The sequence below is a fragment of the Equus quagga genome, chromosome 5 (assembly GCF_021613505.1).
Source record: "Equus quagga isolate Etosha38 chromosome 5, UCLA_HA_Equagga_1.0, whole genome shotgun sequence".
In the NCBI taxonomy this organism is placed as follows: Eukaryota; Metazoa; Chordata; class Mammalia; order Perissodactyla; family Equidae; genus Equus; species Equus quagga.
In genome coordinates, this window is record NC_060271.1 from 21,133,299 (window position 1) to 21,151,644 (window position 18,346).

Here is an 18,346-nt window from a genome sequence, read left to right on the forward strand (position 1 = left end):
GGGGATAGGGGTTGCTGACAGGGAGAGCTTGAATTGTGACGCCATCGGCTTGGTCTGATCATGCAGTATAGACACAATCCTTTGGCTCCTAGCAGGCATTGGAAGCTGCTGACATGTCGTGACTACCAGCTGCTGTCGTCGTCACACACACGCACACACAGACAGCGAGTAGTGCCCTGGGCCGAGGCCCACTCTTGGCTCTGCAGGGACTGCCCTGGCACTCTGCCTTCACCGTAGTTTGTAGGGTCACTCATCTCTCCAGGAGCCCAGAGGTTGCAGCAGGAAGCCTAGGACCACGTGGAGTGAAGAACTTCCTGCACATGTGGGCAGGCCCCTTCACTGCCCCTCATATTTGTGGGGGATGGGGGCTGGCTCTGGCCCTGTGCATGTGTGAGTGTCCTGGGGCTGTCTGTCTGCGCCCCTGTGTGGAGGCCTGTGGGGATGCTTCTGGGTGTGAGTGCCAGGCCCTCCTTGCCTTGGCCAGCTACTTTGCACTCAGGTGGAGCTGAGGAAAGGCTGAGCTGGGAAGGCCTCAGAACCGCCTCTCTTTGCAGCCACCTCCTTTTGGGGTTGCTGGTCCGTCCCCTGTGTTGAACCTTGCCCTGCCATAGGGTGCTCTGCCTGGCTTTACCCCACCTACCTGCCTGTACCCTGTCACACTACATCCCTGAACGCGGCATCATAGGCCTTAGAACCTTAAGTGTTGCCAGCGTCCTGGCCTTCGTGCCTTCTGGGAGAGCTGGGCCCCCATTGCCCAGCAGCTTTGGATGAGATGACCTTAACCCCCAATTGATAGGGTAGGACAGGCATCCCCTCCTCTGGGCCTGCTGTGGTGGCTGTCACAGAGCTGAGACCCTTTTATGCTGAGGCCCTCATCTCACTCCCCAGGCTGGGCCAGGCAAGCGGAAGCCCCTGCTTTCAGAACCAAGGAGCAGAGCCCCAGCCTGCAGGCAGCGGGGTGCCAGGCTGGCTTCTCTGCCAGTGCTTCCCTCCCGGTCTCCCCACTGCCCCTTGTTGCCTCACTGAGCTTCCTATTGAGGCCAGGTCCTAAGGGGACTGGTGCTGACTTGGGAGGATAGCAAGTGGAAGAGTTGACAGATTTAAAGCTCCAGAGGCTTCTCACCCAGGACTGCTGAGTCCCTGGGGAACTGAGCAGTGGCCCAGGAAACACCAGGCAAATGTCTTCCCTTAGCCAGGCTGGGCCAGGGCCCTTCAGGCCAGCCTGAGGACCAGTGTCTCTGGAGGGGGCTGGCCCCAAGTCCTTCTGAGACCAGGGTAGCCAGAGCTTCCACATCGCAGTCTCACTGTGAAACTGGGATCCCTCAAAGCAGCCTTTCCCATGGGAGCATTTGTGGACCATTTACAGGTGTGTCTCTGGAGGGACCATGTCAGGATGATTTGAGAATGGGGTGCACCCTCCCTGTGCATCAGCAGGGGAGTGGGGGAAGGAGGGTCTGTGCTGGGGGTTTGTTCTTGCTGTCTCACCAGTGAGCCTGCAGCAGCTTTCGGTTTCCCAGGCCTGCCTCTTCACGCTGCTTCCTTGCTTCCGCCAGCTCTGAGGGGCATGAAGGGATGCTCAGGAAGGGAAGCAGCCTTGCTCCCACTTCCCCTGCCAGCATCTTTTCCCTCTCTCTGCCCGTCTGCTGCCAACCTTCTGTCTGCCTACATTTTGGAGCAGTTCCCATGCCGTTTGCTTGAGCTGAATCCTGAGCAGGGTGGGAGGGGTCAGGCTGAGCCCACTCATTGTCTGTGCTGCAGCTGCTGCCGGCAAACTGTTGTCTAGACCGTGCCTGTGCGTAGGCGCCCAGGCAGTGACTACACAGATGTGAGGACGCCTCCATGGTGCTCTCCAGGGAGCCGGGAAGAGAGAAGAGACTTAGTGCTCCAGGGAGGATGGAGAACAGGGCCAGAACGGTAGTGAAGCCAACTTCTCTACTAGGGCCGGGCCAGCTCGGGAGCCGCCTGAGGCACACAAGCACAGGGCTGCCGACGCAATGAGAGCCATCACCAGCTGGAGGGAAGGCACTACCCACTCAGAATAGCTGCTCGGCCAGGCACTAGGGGTGCAATCTTTTTTTCCTGTGGAAGTTTTAGTCTAGTGATGGGGGGCAGACATTAAGCATATAAACACACAAATACATAATCATAAAAAAACGGAAAGTGGTCTGAAGGAAAGTTGTAGGATACCAAGTGAGACTGATTGGGACCCACTGGTGTGGGGATATCGAGGAAAGCTTCTCTGAGGAAGTGGTATTTAAATTGAGAAGGATGCACAGAAGTTCCCCAGGCAAAGAGCAGGAACACTGTTCCAGACACATTACTGCCCACGTTTTTAAGATTTTTCTAGAAGCAGTTTCATTCTTCCCTGCTTTTGTTTGAATGACTTTGAACCTGCTTCCAGCATGAGCCTTTTTGGCAGAAGTCACGGCCGAGTCTAACCATGGCTTCTGCTCCATTTGGGGACTTTCAGGGCCTACTGAGTTACATGGTCCTCGTTACTCTCAGAATGAAATCACGGGTCTGCTCCTCAGTGGCACAGCTCTGAAAACACATTGCAGCTTGATGGGAGGCAAGCCTGGCAGGTTGGACTAGACATGCAGCAGGTCCTCTCTCCTACTTTCCGCTTCACGGCGTGGACTTAGTCTTCTGGGGGTTAGAATAAGGGCCAAAATGGCAACACGTGAAGATTTAACCTAACTAGTGAACATGGACCTGTTCTCAGAGTGGGGAAGGCCTTCCAGGAATAACAGCAAAAAACAAACTAAAGAAGAAAACAACTATTTGACTACATAAAAATTTAATCTTTTTTGGGGCCGGCCCTGTGGCTGATTGGTTAAGTTCGTGCATTCTGCTTCAGCAGCCCAGCGTTTTGCCGTTCAGATCCTGAGCGCGGACATGGCACCACTCATTGGGCCATGCTGAGGTGGCGTCCCGCACAGCACAACCAGAGGCACTCACAACTAGAATATACAACTATGGACTGGGGGCTTTTGGGGAGAAGAAGGAAAAAAAAGGAAGATTGGCAACAGTTGTTAGCTCAGGTGTCAATCTTTAAAAAAAAAAATTAATCTTTTTTTAAATTAAAAAAGTTAAAAGATCAAGAAAAAACTACATCCTAGGTCGGTTACAGTCTGAATATATAAAGAGTTCCTAAAAATCAATGACTGATACACACATAGCAGTAAAAAAAAATAATGAAAGGAGAAAACAATATGAACTGGAAATTCATAAAGGAAATAATGCACAGAACCAGTATGCATGCGAAACAAGTTCGACTACATGAATAGTTAAACTATGAATTTAAGCAATGATAGACTTTTTATTACCCATCAAATAGGCAGTTTTTAAAAATAAGGAAATAGTCCTGGTGCAGTTTCTGGGACTGTCACCCACACTGCTGATGGTATATCAGTTGACACAGCATCCCTGAGAACAGCCCAGCAGGGTGTGTTCAACACCTTTCAATCTGTGTACCCCATTTGACCCTGCAGTGCCACTTCTTGGAATTTATCCTGAGCAAGGGAGACAAGTATGCCAAGATCTATGTGCATAACGGTTAATAAAAATATATAAAAAGTGGAGAGAACCTAGATGTCCCTAAATAGGGGTATAGCCCAACAAATCATGGTAACAGTATATTCTTACCAAAGAGACTGTGTGGCTATTTCAAGTGATGCTACAGAAGAATATTGTCATGCAGCAACGTTGATTATGGTATTTTGTTTTGTTTTTTTTATGGCTTTATTGATATATATTTCACCTACCATAAAATTCACCCTCATAATGTATTTTAGGTGGGAAAAAAGGAAGCTTACAAAATGGTATCACAGTGTGGTCGAAATTTCTGTAATAATGAAAACTGTACATAAGTGCACACGCAGACAGACACCCACACGGGAAAGTCTGCTTGAACGTTGACAGCCAATACTTCAGGGTGGTGAGATTGTGGGTACCTTATTTTCCATTTTTGCATATTTGTATTTTCTAATGTTTCTGCAGGGAATGTCAATTACTTTTGTTTGAAGAAAACATACAGAAGTTTAGGGTTCAGTGTTCCCGAGCCCTTTGTGGAAGAATGAAGGCCACACTCCTGACGTGGCCGTGAGGCCCTCTAGGTCTGGGTCACCTCTCGCCACTCCCTGCCTCGCGCCGCACACTCCAACAGCAGCTGCTTATGTTGCTTATGTGCCATTTCTTACCTGTGTGCGTTTGCTCACCTGGGTCCATCTGCCTGGGATGACCTTGCCCCTTGCCCAGCCCACTCCTGTGTCACCTCCTCAGAGAAGTTTTCCCTGTGACCCCTCAGCCACACTGGGCCAGGGACCTCTCCTTGGGTTTGGGCAGCGGCCATCCCTGAGCATCCCTCTGACCCTCCACCTTCCCTGTGTGGGACTCACTGTGTACATCTGTTTCCTCGCCCCACCTCCAGGACACTGCTTTCCTGAGGTGTTAACTATAGAGAGCTAGAGGGAGCAACTCTTTTTTGGGTTTTTTATCCATGTCTAGAGGTTAATGTCACCTTTCATTTTAACTCTGGAGCAGATAAGGATCACCAGGCAAATCAAAGTGCTCAGCAATCTCCACTGGTGTCTTTTAACTGGCTCTTAAATGTACAATATATATATTTTTAAAGTAATTAAAGAAAAATGTGAAAATAGAGAGGGAAGAGAGAGTAACCCCCCCATTGACAACTTTGGGGGGCTCTTCCATCTCAGAGGCTCTGTGAGTTAAGGAGAGTTTGAGAGGAGCTCCCCAGGGCAGTCATCCTCACATGTCATGGGCAGAAGCAGCCCTGGGCCTCATGCTCACCGTGCCATTTCCCAGGGCCCGCTCCCCGCCACCCCCAGAGAGCAGATCAGTGGGGGTTCCGTGGGACCCATGAACCAGCAGCTCGGACCACGGGGCTGTTGGTATTTGGGAGGAAGCCCTCACTTGGGAAAGTCTCCCTAAAGTACATCCACCTATAGTCCTGCTTAGTCCCAAGTCGAGGAGCCGTGGTTCTTTGTCACTGGGCACCTTGGATGCTCCTCTGGGAGGGGGAGGAGGTGGCAGCAGGAGCAGCAGCGGCAGCTGTGTGACGCATCCCTGAGTCAGAGACTCGCAGGCTGGGTTAGCATAAGGAAACTCGCTGACTCGCTCAGTGAGAAGGATCTTTCTCTCTCGTCTAGAGCTGAGAATGAAGCGGAGAGCATCAGACAGAGGAGCTGGGGAAACGTCAGCCAGGGCGAAGGCTCTAGGAAGTGGGATTTCCGGAAATAATGCAAAGAGAGCTGGACCGTTCATCCTGGGTAAGCCTCTGTCCACAGGGTGAGTAGGGGGGCTGGGAGCTGGGGCAGGTGCACTGGTGTGCATTCTGATCTGTGGACACGCACAGTGCCACACCCACCAGCGTGGGATCCTGACCAACCCTCAGCCTGGACCTAGTTTCACCACTTTACATGTAGTCTGTTTGTGCCTGTGGAAGATCTGGAGCCTTAGGTCACTCTGTTCCAAGAGGTGTCATTTTGTTGTAGCTGATCAGCCTTAAATCAGTCTCAGCTGAGAACTAGACTGTCTCTTCCCCCAGAGAATCCTGTAGTTGCCCCCAGGATGTCGCCCACAGGACTTACTCAAGCTGTGTTAGAAGGTCCCTCATCCAAGGCACTTCTATGACCATTCTGGGAAGGCATGGTTAACTTCACAAAGCATTTGGTATAGCCCCCCCAAACTTCTTGTGAAATTGGCAGAGAAATCCTGTAGAGTTGGGTGTTCCCAGTGGTCCAGAGGAGCAGCGGGGCCTTTCTGAGTGATGTCAGAGGCCTGGCAAATCCAGATTACTTGTGCTCAGGGTTGCAGGTGGAGTGGGCTTTGAGGACCCCAACTCTCCTAGCAGCCAGAGTCTGGGTGTGAGTTTTGCTTTGGGACAACGTCTTGGACTTATGGGCACAGGACAGTTCCACCTCCAGTCATGCAGCAGAGGGTTATTGATGCCTACTGTGTGCCGCATCTGTGCCGTGTGCAGGGATGCAGCGGTGAAAGAGACAGACGAGCTCCTGCCCTCACTGGTCTTCACATTCTATGCTCAAGTGCTGCATAGCAACGTTTCTGCCAACGTAGACTACGTATATGACAGTGGTCCCAAAAGATTAGCGCCGTATAGGCTAGGTGTGTAGTAGGCTATACCATCTAGGTTTGTGTAACTACATTCTGTGATGTTTGCACAATGACAGAATCACCTAATGACACATTTCTTAAAACTCATCCCTATCGTTAAGTGACACACGACTGTAGTTGGAAAAAGAAACAGTAAACAATATACAAGATCCTCACCGGGGGCGGTAAGTGCCTCGATGAAAGTAAACAAGATGATGTGAGAGTCAGAAGGGCCTAGAGATAGTGTAGACAAGGGAGGGTCTGTGTGAGGAAGTGACATTTGAGCTGACCACCGAGAATGAGAAGGAGCCAGCCATGTGAAAAGCAGGAGAAAAGCATTCCAAACAGAAGGAGCAGCAAGTGCAAAGGCCCAGAGACAGGAAAGGGCTTAAAATCTTAGGAATAAGAGCCCAGTGTAGCTGGAGTATGGTCAGGGGAGTGGGGAAGCAATCAGAAAGGTGGACAGGAACCAAATCATGCAAGACCTTGGAGGCCAAAAAAGGAGTTTTGCTTATACATTAAGAGCAGTGGAACACTGTTAAGGTTTTTAGCAGTACAATAGCACTGTGACATTATCTTATTTGTGCTCTGAAAGCTATGGCAGAGCGCTGTCACAGGACAATGAGCAGTGTACATCTCCAGAAGTATAGAAACTCCCAAAAGCTGGTACTGGACAGGGGCCGGGTGGCTGTATCAGACCACAAGGGGAGCCTGTTAACGCTGTCGCCTCCTGCGCCCTCTCCCTGGAGTTGCTGATTCAGAGGCTCCAGGTTGCAGCTGGGATCTCTTTTTTTAACACGTGCTCCCCAGCAATTCCAGCATGCACCCACCATCGAACACCCCTCTCTTTGGGAAATGTGCCTGTAAAAGCCAGGTGTACCTCAGACCGATGCACACTTACTCCTCCATTTGTGGAGGGGAAACCTTGAGAACTCTCCACCAGGAGACTGAGGGGTGAGTTCAGTGGATGTGATCCGTGGTGCCCTCCTGAAGAGAAGATCTAGCCAAAAGACCAATTGGTGACATGGCACCACCATAGACAGGGCCTCTGAAAAGTAAGCTGGTGGCTCTCTGTGCCATAGGTCCCCGTCTGGGCAACTCACCGGTGCCAAGCATTGTGCAGTGTTTGGCTAGGAAAGATGGCACGGATGACTTCTATCAGCTGAAGGTAAGTGAGGCATCAGGGTTGAGGGAGGCTGGGGACCCAGGGACCATCCTGCCAGCCCGGCTCCGCCCTCCTCTCCACCTTCATACCTACACCACTTGTGAACAGGAGTATCACTGTCTCTTCCCAGGAAGCAGTCAGTTCACACAGTCTCGCTCTGAACAACTCCTGGTTTAAAGAGCTTGTCTGTGCATAAATTACAATGCCGTCACATTAAGAGAAACTTTCACTTCGTACGAGCACGTGTGAGTGTGTGCAAGTGTCGCATGGTAGAACATGAACCCCTGCTTTGCCTGTTCTAGTCATTCTGCTTTGTAAAGTAAGGTTTTTGGGTTTTTGTTTTTTGTGTGTGTGTGCCCTCCTAAAGATCCTTACCCTTGAGGAGAGGGGGGACCAAGGAATAGAAAGCCAGGAGGAGAGGCAAGGCAAGATGCTGTTACACACCGAGTACTCTCTGCTTTCCCTCCTCCACACGCAGGATGGCGTGGTTCACCACCATGGGCTCTTTCAGGTGAGTGGCAGAGGGGGCTGCCTGTGCTCCTTCCCCCTGGCCCCACACCCTGCCTGGCTCCCAGGACTGGCACTTGCTGGGGCCACATCTGTACTGTGAGCAGCTCACCCATGCAGCCCCCTAGTCTCCCTGCACGCTGGGAGGGCTGGGGGTCAGGCTGGGATCCTGCTAGCTGCTCCAGCACTCCTGCTGTGATGGTCACAGCCCAGCAGAATGCACAGAGTTTGCATCTTGCAGGCTTTCTTTGAAGAGCCACTTTTCCAAGATAAAAGAAAAGCAGGAAGTCATTTAAAGACACAAGAGCTCTTTCTAGTTGTGGGCCAGGCCCCGCTGGAAGGGAAGGAAATGAGGAAGACTGGGCATTTGGGCCACCTGTAGATCTCTGTGGTTGTTTTTGGTGCCAACAGTCCTTTTTCCTGCCCAGGCATTTCAGTTCATAGGTGTCCCTGAGCCCCATGCTCAGTTGTTCCAGGTCCCTTAAGAAAGGTACCAATTAGTAACTTGTCCCATGAAAAGAGCTCTCCTCAGGGCAGGACTGCAGTGTGTCTCCAGAAATGAAGAACTGGTTCAGCGTGCCTGGGGGGACTCCTGCTTAGGCCTCCCCCGGCAGAGCTTCTGGAGCCTCAGCCAGGTCTGCTGGCCAGGGCCCACTCTCGCGAGGATGGACCTGGTGCTCGAGAGGCAGCGCGGTGCAGGGAGGGCACACGGGTTTTGGAACCAGCAGTCCTGATTCAGGTTGTATGACCTCAGGCAGGTCACTTCAGGTCCCAAGCCTCAGACTCGTCATCTGTAAATGGGGTAATGACAATAGTGCCTTCCTCGTAAGGGGTGGGGAGGATGAGTGAGAGAGTATGAAGCACCGAGCTGCCTCTGGTCATCGTTGTCGTTATTTCAGGCAATAAGAGCTCCTTGTTGGCTCGATTTCCTGAAGTGACATAAATGGAAAACGCTTCCCACCCCACGCATACACCCCACCGAGGGCTTTATTCTTAGATGTGCAATTAGAGGCAACTCTGAAAATGGGAGAGTTTCCCTTAAACATGAGGTCAAACTGAGGGTGATTGGGATTTCTTAGTATTTCCTCTCTGGTTACTTCCAGAGCTTGGCCTGTCATTTTGATAAGAGAACCTGAGAGTGCCATGGAGGAGAGAGGCCCCAGAGCCCTGGGTTTGCTACCTGCACCCTTGGCTCAGAGGGCCCTTTGGCTTTAAATGCCCAGGCCGTATCTGAACATTTGCATTAGGATCAAAGCATGAAGCCTGAACCGGAGCTGCATACCTCAGCCCCTAGCCGGGCCTGGCATTGGTACACTAGAAGCTGGGCATTGCTTAGCAGCCCCATGTTCCCTGCTGCCCAGGCCCCAGGCCTCCACCGCCCGCACACATGCAGGCTTGTTCCAGGCTCTCTCATTGGTTTGTGTATCCACCTCCAGGGGAGAGGCCCTGGCCCTGGCCCTGGCCCTGGCCCTGGCCCTGGCCCTGCTGTGCCCGCAGCCAAGCCTAGTCTGTCCCTTGCCTCCCAGGACCGCACCTGTGAGATTGTTGAGGACACAGAATCCAGCCGAATGGTTAAGAAGATGAAGAAGCGCATCTGCCTTGTCCTCGACTGCCTCTGTGCACACGACTTCAGCGACAAGACGGCCGACCTCATCAACCTGCAGCACTACGTCATCAAGGAGAAGAGGCTCAGCGAGCGGGAGACTGTAGTGATCTTCTACGACGTGGTGCGCGTGGTGGAAGCCCTGCACCAGGTGCGCTCGGCCCCTCGTAGCGCCCTCCTCCTCTGGCCTGGGAGCATCCTGGGCCCCATGTGCCGCAGAAAGCCACCCTTCTTGCTGCTGCTCAGCAGAAGCAGCTCAGTCTCACCTTACTCGGGTGTGCTTTGCCCCTGAGAGTGTCCTGAAGGAAAGTAGCCGGCTGACAGTACACAGATGAGGCACATGCTGCAGGCCTCAGCCCGTGCTCCTGTGTGGGCTGCCCGGGCAGCATGGCAGAGCCCAGCACGGTAATCCCCCATCAGTCAAGAGGCTAAACTGTGGTCTCCCAGCTCGGATGACAACTGTGAGATAGCCACCAGTGGCAGCCACAGTCCATCTCTGAGCTTTTCCGAGGTTTGGAGTGTCCCATACCCCGAGGTCCAGGTTAGGAGAGCCTGGGCCTCTTCCAGGCACACAGCTCCTGCAGGCTGAGCCCGCATTACTTGGTCACCAGAACCATGAGAGTTCATCTCTGACCTCAGATCCAGGCAGGGTGCTTGGGGGTTTTTTGGTTTGATGTTTGATAAAGGCAGAGAGAGGAGTGGTTTTCCCCATTGGATGTTGGCGCGAGGGGAGAGAGAGCTGGGCAAACTGCCCTGGGTGGGCAGAGACTGCCGGGGTCACCTTTCACCCCGTTGGTACACATGGTTATGAGGCCTTAGAATGGTCCTGACCTGTCTGTGGCTTACAAATCCAGGCCCAAGCCTAAAGGGACATGTCACAGAGCTTTTTCCTTCCTTCCCAACACCTGGAAAGCCCACATCTTACAGGCTGGGCCCATCCCGGCTCTCACCTTCAGGGTACAAACCACGTGCCTGTTGTTTTCCAGAAAAACATTGTGCACAGAGACCTGAAGCTTGGGAACATGGTGCTCAATAAGAGGTAAGATTCACTTTTCTTCTTTCGTGCTGTAACCTTGGGGTTGGCACAGGCTACATGCTGCCACTACCCAGCGCCCTGCGGTGTCCCCATGAGGACTCTGACTCAAAACAGCCCACTTCCCCCAGGAATCCCATGGGCTGGAGGATGGGATGGCTGCTTCCGCCTCTTGCCACCTGGGAACATGGTGCTTGCTAAGGGGAGCCTCAAGGGTCCCGAGAAGGGAGCTCTGGGAAGGATCTCAGAAGTCCTCCCTGGTTCATGCCTAGTGGGTGCTCAGAAAATGACTAGAAGAAGTGGACAGGGGCCAGCCCCAGGAGCATAGTGGTTAAGTTTGGCAAGCTCTGCTTCGGTGGCCTAAGTTCATTCCCCAGGAGCCGATCTACACCATTTATGGCCATGCTGGGATGGCGTCCCACATACAAAATAAAGGAAGATTGGCAACAGACATTAGCTCAGGGCAAATCTTCCTCAGCAAAAAAAGAAAGAAAGAAATGGACAGGTGGGAGAAGAAGTGACAGATGAGCCAAAGGAGGCCCTGTCGGAGGTCAGGTTCCCAGGAGACAGACTCTGAGATGGGTATGCAGGAGGTTTACTGGGGGTGCTCTCAGGGGAGAGCGGGGCACCGGGCAGAGAGAGAGAGGCTGAACTGCAGTGCAGTCATGACAGGGCCTCAGCTGGAAAACTCGAGAGCCAGGTGGCCCTTCAGATGTTCCAAATCCAGGCAAGGGGGCGCATGGCCCTGTACCCCCATGGTGACCAGCCACTGAATGCAGACTCTGCCCAGGGTGGGGCATAGCCTTGGCTAAGGGAACTTCCCAGGGAAGGATACAGCCACTAGCGGTCAGAACACTCCCAGCAGCGGGGAGAGGGCGTCTCCATCTTGGAGAGGATCTGGGTGGCTCAGTCCAGCATCCTCAGTGAACCAGGTGGCAGAGGAAGATCACGCAAGGCCCCTGTCTCAGGCTATCACCCCATTCAGGCAGAGGGTCTGGGCCTCTCCAGGTGATCTAGGGCAGCAGTAGAGGGACACCAACTGTGCAGGGACCCAGGACTGACAGGAGAGCCACCACAATCCCAGGAACGCAGGGCTGGGAAGGGCACCCCTCTCTCACCTCCCTCTCACGTCCAGGAGTTGAAGTGATTTGGAGGGCTTGCAAGTGGCAGGCAGCACGAATCTCACAGCAGAAGCTGTGCGGGGGGTGATCTGTTCCGTAATGTGGTTGCCCACCCAGGAGGGTTCCTGGGCCCATTGTCCCTATGAAGTGGCCAAAGCCACAGCAGTCGCAGGAAAAGAAGCTGCAGGGAGAGGGACCTCGGGAGAGGGGCACAGGGGCCCAGACCCTGCGGTGCCAGCCTGAGAAGCCATCGGGAGGGGGCTGCCATCAGTGGCCCAGCTGGCTCCACTCTTCTGCCAGCACCACTGCTGCTGTGGCAGGCAGTGCCCAGAGCTCACGGTCTGATGGGGCGATGGCCTGAGAGCAGATAGCACTGTTTTGAGGACCAGCGTGCAGAGAGAGGGCTGGGGGCCACCGGAGGGGCCAGAGGCTCTACTGTCTGAGTCAGCCTGTGTGGGATGAGTAAGTATTTGCCTGCCTGAGAGTGAAGTGATGAAAACCTGACCCGTCGGCTCCACAGGGAGGCGGGAAGGAAACGGAAATTCCAGGGCAGCTGGGACCCTTGACTGGCCGAGTGAGAGAGTTCAGGAAGCCAGGGAAGAGCAGGACTTGGGGGTCTGACCTGCTCCCAGCCCAGCACTGCCTCTTACTTAGCCTTGAGGCCGGAAGGGTTTGTTTGTTTGCTGATTTATTCATTGATTAGTTCATTCATGTCTTGAGAAGCTGCTGTGGTACCAGGGCTTCTCTGAGCTTCCATTTCCTCATCTATGAAAGTGGAGATTAGACCTCCTTGCAGAGAGTGGCCGAGCCATGAAACTGCCTGACGGGGTCTGGCCCATCATACGTGCATCCTCCTGCCCGACCGGCCAGGGACTGGGGGCCCAGCTCGCTCGCTTCCCCGTGGCGCTGAGGCCTGCTGTGTGTTGAGAGGCCGATGTGGACACCAGCAGCAAGGCCAGCAGTGGTGCAGCCGCAGCTCTGGATTGCAGGAGGAGGGCGGCTGGTGAGGAAACTGGCCATCCCAGCCCTGAGAGCGTGTCGTCTCCTTGTTGGGAGTCTCGGGCTTGGGCCTTCTGTGGGATGTTGGGCCAGTCACCATCCTGCTCTGCACTGTTACTGCTCACAAAGAGAGGGTGTAGTTTTTGAGCACCTGAGTCCATCTGGCTGCAGAGCCCGTGTCCTCTCTAGCCATCCACGCAGCCACAGCCGTCTGTTGGCTCTGAATGAGCATTCCAGGGCTTGTTATGGGAACGTGCAGTTGGGCTGCCTGCTGACCACACCAGCTCTCCAGGCCTCTTTGTCTCTGTGGTGGATTTGCTTCCGGCTCTCATTTCTCCAGGCCCCCTAGGTTTGGGGAATATAATCAGGATTGTGTGTGTCTCGTCTGTGTCTGTGTGTGCATGCACGTGCATGTGTGTGTTTTCCTAAGATTGCAGGGCACCAACACCTCATTCAGACCCTGCATCTTGGCTGCACTTCCTTTAATCTGATAAACCCCCTTGTTGTGTCTTGGGGCAAGCAGAGGTTCTGGCTGCCTCTCCCTTGAGTCGTAGGTGCGCTGGAAAGGGGCAGGGCGGTGTGGTGTAGAGACCACACTGAAGACCCAGGGCCTGCTCCACGTGTGTCCAGGGACACCCTGCCCTTCCTTGCAAAGTGGAGGGTCAGCCTGGAGGAGCTCCAGCCCCTTCCTGCCCTACCCGTCAGGCCAGGCCCTAAGTCTGGCTGCAGAGGCAGGCAGACAAGCTGTGGGCCTTCGTCTGCTCCTCGCGCAGCACGGAGCATCCCCAGGGGAGGGGACAGGCAGAAGTGCTTGTGAAACAGCTGCAATGACAAGGTCACCCTGCTGTGGGTAAGAGGCAAGGGGTGAAGTCTGAAATCCCCTTTTGGGGTTATGCGAGGTTTGCTGTAGGTTCTTTCTCCTTCCTCCTTTCTTTTTGGGTAGGCAAGTTGCACACCAAGTTCCTAGAAAAGGAGAAAAACACTGTGGTAGCCCAAAGGGCCATAGCTAGAGAGTGACTCACACGGAGCGAAGCCTGCTGACACAGAACAACCTCCTCCGTCCCTCACTGCCCTCACCCCTGCCTGCCAGCATGAGCCTGGGGGGTCTGGGACTCCCAGGGATCTGTGCGCCACCAGCCGACTTGGGCGGTGGTGGCAGGCCGCGGAGCATCGCCAGGCTTCAGGAGGTCTTGGAGCTGACCGTGCGGTTTCCCGTGGGAGAGGAGGCTCCAGGATCCTCGGCGGGCAGAGCAGCCCAGGCTGGGTCGGCCCTGCTGCCCAGCCCTGCAGTCTGGGCCATGTTTTCCTCGAGCCCCACGTGCCTTGCCCCATGCACGGAGCGCACAGAGCACCGAGGAGCCTGCCAGCAGAGCCAAGGGGGGCCTGGCACACACTGCATGTGCACTTTGGGGCCTGTCGCCACCATGCGGCACCTCGCTCCCTGCCGCGGAAGTGGCATCTGTCCTGGGGTCTCCCATCAGCAGCCTTTGCCGCATGTGCCCCCCATTGGAGGATGAGGGGCTGATCCGAGCCAGCCAGGTCCTGGGCGCCGTGCTTCCCTGGGATTACCTTCTTATCTTACTGAATCCTAACACCGCTCTGGGAGATAGGTGCTAATATTTTCCCTGTTTCACAGATGAGGAAATGAGGTTTAGCACGAGATTAAATAACATGTCCAAGATCACACAGCCAGGAAGTGGCAGAGCTGGGACTGGGACCTGGGAGTCTGGCTCCCACGTCCACCAGACTCTCCCCTGAGCCGTCCTCCTCCTGGTGTCTCGTGCCTCCAGTGGCAGTGGCCATCTGAGCAGGGGAGAAAACGCAGAGCTTCTGCGCAGCGGGGACCTTGCAGACAAGAGGCCTGCACACTCCCGCGTGCAGGCACTGATACGGCAGCCCAGAATTGGAGCACTCCCCTTGTCGTGGTCCTTGGTCAAGACCCCCTGCCTGTGCTCCCGGGCCCTACCTGCCCTGGGGGCCGCCACTCAGGTTTCTGCGGCATCGGACAGGCGGCCTCTATGGAGAGTGAGAGACCGTGTTTCTGTTTGGATGGCAGGGGACAGACTGCCCTTTGTTTTGCACCAAGCCCTTTGCCAGCAGAATTCCCCCAGGCGGCTGAGGGCTCCTGGAGCCTCCTGGACGCAGCTCCTGGGGAATTCCACCCTCCGCCCCACACGCCCCAGGCCTCTGGGAGACCTCCCCACCCCTGAGAGGCACCCAAGCCCCTCGTGGGCTTCCCTTCCTGCCATCCTCCCACTTCTCCGCCAACTGGCTGACATGGGGGCCGGGCAGGTGGCCCACGTCTGTGGGTGGAGAGGCCCCCTTCCTCACTGGCCCTCTCCATGGGGCGAGGAAGCCTTCCTGGGCTCTTGGAGGGCTCCCCAACCCCCCGCATCCCCACGTGGGCTGTAAGGCCTTCTCTCTGGGCCACTTCCTTTGTTCACACCACGAGCCTCCTCAAAAGGATCAGGGCCCAAGGCTGCTCTCACCTGGGACTCTCTCAGATGGGGCATATGGGTTTCCAGGTCAGGGCAGAGTCCGGAGTTCAAGACAAGGGCTGAGTCAGCCTTGAAGGAAATGAAGGGAAAGTCTGGGGCTGAGCACTGTCCAGGGACACAGTGTACAGCCGGCCAGTGTCAGTCCAGAGCACAGGCTCTGTGGTCATACAGACCTGGGTTTAAATCCTGCTCCACTGCCCGCTAGCTGTGTGAGCCTGGGCAAGTCCCTTGACTTCTCTGTGCCTTTGTTGCATCATCTGTGAAGTGTGGCAGTGAGAAGTTCTCCTCATCTCAGCTGTTGTGAGGGGTGAATGGAAACCATCCCCATCCAGCACCTGGGCCTGCACTTACCAAGGCTCAGTAAGCGTTAGCTCTGAGCACCGTCAGTGATGCTGACGGTAATGACAAAGGCGATGACCAAATGGCTCAGCACAGGGGACAGAAGTGGCCTCCGAGAGTGGACCTCAAAGCTCTGCTGGGGTTGCTTTTCCTCGCATGTCAGTGAGGGAATTGAACTGAGTCTCTGGTCACTCCCAGTCTGCATGTCATGTGAGGTGGTTTTGGGAAATCTCCACCAGTTGTTCAAGCCCTGAGCTGTACCCCTGAGACTCGGCCAGGGCACAGGGGAGCAGCCAGGAAACACTCGCCTGGTCGGAGGGACTCAGCTCCCCACCAGTCAGCTCGGCAGGGGACAACCAAGGGTGACTGATGGGCCAGTGGTCACCTCCCGAGTGGCACTCCCCACGCAGCCATGGGGACGGCAGTGAAGGCCAGGGGAGCAGGAAAGGATGCTCCCAGGATGGGGGGTGGGGACAGCGGGGACGCCCATGGGTGCAGACACCAAGCTGTGTTCACTCTGCCTCCTGCTCCCAGGACACATCGGATAACCATCACCAACTTCTGCCTCGGGAAGCATCTCGTGAGCGAGGGGGACCTGCTGAAGGACCAGAGGGGGAGCCCCGCCTACATCAGTCCCGACGTGCTCAGTGGTACGTTTGGTGGGCCAGGCAGCGGGCCTGGGCTTCACACAGCCAGGCTCTGCGGCAGTTCATTCATTCAACAAACAGTATCTGTGGGCGGGCCCTGGGCCAGGTGCTGGGGCTTCAGTGGTGGCCCAAACCAGTACTGTCCCTCCAGGTACAAAATTGGGGTCTTACAGAGGATGAGATGGTGATCGTCATACTGAGGTGTGTTTAATTACCCTCTGAGAGTAGTGCTTAGAAAGGAAGAATGTGACTTCTGTGAGTGCAAAAAACGGGCGCTTGAAGGACTTCCCCGAGGAAGTGACATCTGAGCTGACACTGTCAGGATAAATAGGAGTCCACTGGGGTTGTGTGACTCGGCAGGGGCAGCCTGGCATATTTGAGGAACCAACAGAAGGCCCTTTGGCTGCTGCTCACAGAGTGAGCCTGGTTCACAGCCAGACAGGGGGCAGGTCAAAACCACAGGGTAAGAGCCGCCATCCTTGATGTCAAGTGCGAAAGGAAGCCGTGGGACAGGTCTTCCCTGGTGTGCGTGAGGGGATTTGCATGTCAGAGACGTCACACGCTTCATTCGTTCTTTCTCTCCTTCTGCTGGCGTTTACCCAGGGCCTCCCGCTTACGAGGCCCATTCTCAGCACTTTGGGCACAGCAGTGACCGGGCACAGAGCCTCGGCCTCCAGGACGGCCGGACTGAGACATGCCGCACAAAGTGAATCCGTCGGCTCACAGTTACCCCCTACTGACCGTGCTGCTAGGGACCAGGCGCTACGCTGAGCACTTGATGTACGCTGTTGAAAATCTCACAGCCACCCTGTGAGGCCACTGTTCCAAGTCCTAGTTTTTTACGGATGAGAAAACCGAGGTTCGGAGAGATCAGATCTCTTGTCCAAAGTCGTAGCTAATAATAAACCGGAAAACCGAGGCTCCACCCCGGGCCACCTCCCACCCAAGCCCCACTCCTAGCTGCTTCACCGTAGGCTTTCTTTCCCTTTCCCACTGTCCTGTGCCACATTGGGGTCCCTCTGTCCTGATCCCTCAGGGGACCAAGGGTTACATCAGCTCCCGTCGCTCCAACATGGAGGTTTCAGGGTTGTCTCCAGGGTCTGCCATCCCCAGCACACCCCCGTGTGTGCCCCTCCTCGCAGTGGCGGAACCAGCCTCTTCCCAGGTGGCCCATGTCTTCCTGAGGCGCAGGCTGCTGGAACTTGCCACACGCATTTACAGTCCCCTTGGAGGCTTCTACTGGAAGGCCAGGCCTCTCCCAGGGCTACCCACGTGCACAGGGTAGTGGTGTCCCTCTCCAGGCCTGGGGATTTTGGTTCGAGTCATTGCAGCCTCAGCTAGAGGGATCTGGGTGCCAAGGGCTGGATCCCAATTCCCTGGGCACCCCCCACCCCCCACCCAGCCTGGATGCCCTCTGTGCAAGTCCCCAAAGCATCCCTGTCGGTGACAGAGCCAGGAGGATGGACTGGGCCCCTCCGTCAGCCTGGGCTGCGAGGCAGGGCTGTGACTGTGCAGGCCTGGGTGGGAGGGCTGCCTCTGGGCAGGACGCCTCCTCAGCAATGCCACGCTAGGGTGGCCTCTGTGTGCAGTCACTTCCTGCTGCTGCCCATGGCCCCTCTCTCCGGCTCTTCCAGACTCATGGCAGTCTTGCAGGATGGAACAAGAGAACCTACTGTTTCAGAGAGACTGAGACTGGGAGACCGGAGACCGGGGCTCTCATTCTGGCCTTGCTGACTGGCCACTCTGTGACTTGGCCTTCGGACCCTTTCTCGGAGTCTCAGTCTCCTCATAGATTACAAGCTGAAAACAGTCCTGCCTCCCCCATTGTTAAGCAGATGAAGTGGGATGATTATGAGTCCTGCCAGGTGGGTTTCCCCCACACAGCTCTGCCACCTCATTTATTCTGTGTGCCAAACTCAGCCCTGGGCATTGGGCATGGAGCTGTGAAAAGGCAAATGTGGCCTTGCCCTCACAGAGTTTATAGTCTGGTTAATAACTGTGTGACCTTGGAAAAATTACTGATCTCTCTGGGCCTCAATTTTCTCATCTGTAAAATTGGGATGATAATAGCCCTCCTTCATTGGGTCCCTTTGGGGTTAAATAAAGCCTTTACCTAGTGTCTGGCTCAATAAACATTAGCTGGCATTATCTTTACAAAAGGAAAGCTTGGCGGTCAGTATTCCCTGGAAAGCCAAAGCTCAGGGAAAGGTCACCTGACGGTTAGAGCTCCTGGGAGAGCTTGCCTGCTGGAGGGGGCCGTACATCTCCCCTCCGGGTCCGGGCAGAACTTCGAGTCCTTCCA

The 18,346-nt window shown here is 55.0% G+C and overlaps 1 protein-coding gene across 4 annotated transcripts in view; it reads left to right on the forward strand.

Moving 5' to 3' along the window:
* STK40 (serine/threonine kinase 40) overlaps nucleotides 1-18,346 on the forward strand; it is a 41,245-nt gene that overhangs the window by 15,903 nt on the left and 6,996 nt on the right. For 2 of the 4 annotated variants that reach the window (XM_046662915.1, XM_046662914.1), the window contains exons 2-7: nucleotides 5,169-5,288; nucleotides 7,215-7,300; nucleotides 7,665-7,808; nucleotides 9,331-9,558; nucleotides 10,394-10,446; nucleotides 15,932-16,047. In XM_046662915.1, the coding sequence (XP_046518871.1) occupies nucleotides 5,177-5,288; nucleotides 7,215-7,300; nucleotides 7,665-7,808; nucleotides 9,331-9,558; nucleotides 10,394-10,446; nucleotides 15,932-16,047 (739 nt within the window). In that variant the 5' untranslated portion in view covers nucleotides 5,169-5,176. The remainder of the gene's footprint in view (nucleotides 1-5,168; nucleotides 5,289-7,214; nucleotides 7,301-7,664; nucleotides 7,809-9,330; nucleotides 9,559-10,393; nucleotides 10,447-15,931; nucleotides 16,048-18,346) is intronic. The other 2 variants (XM_046662916.1, XM_046662918.1) reach the window with 2 other exon arrangements.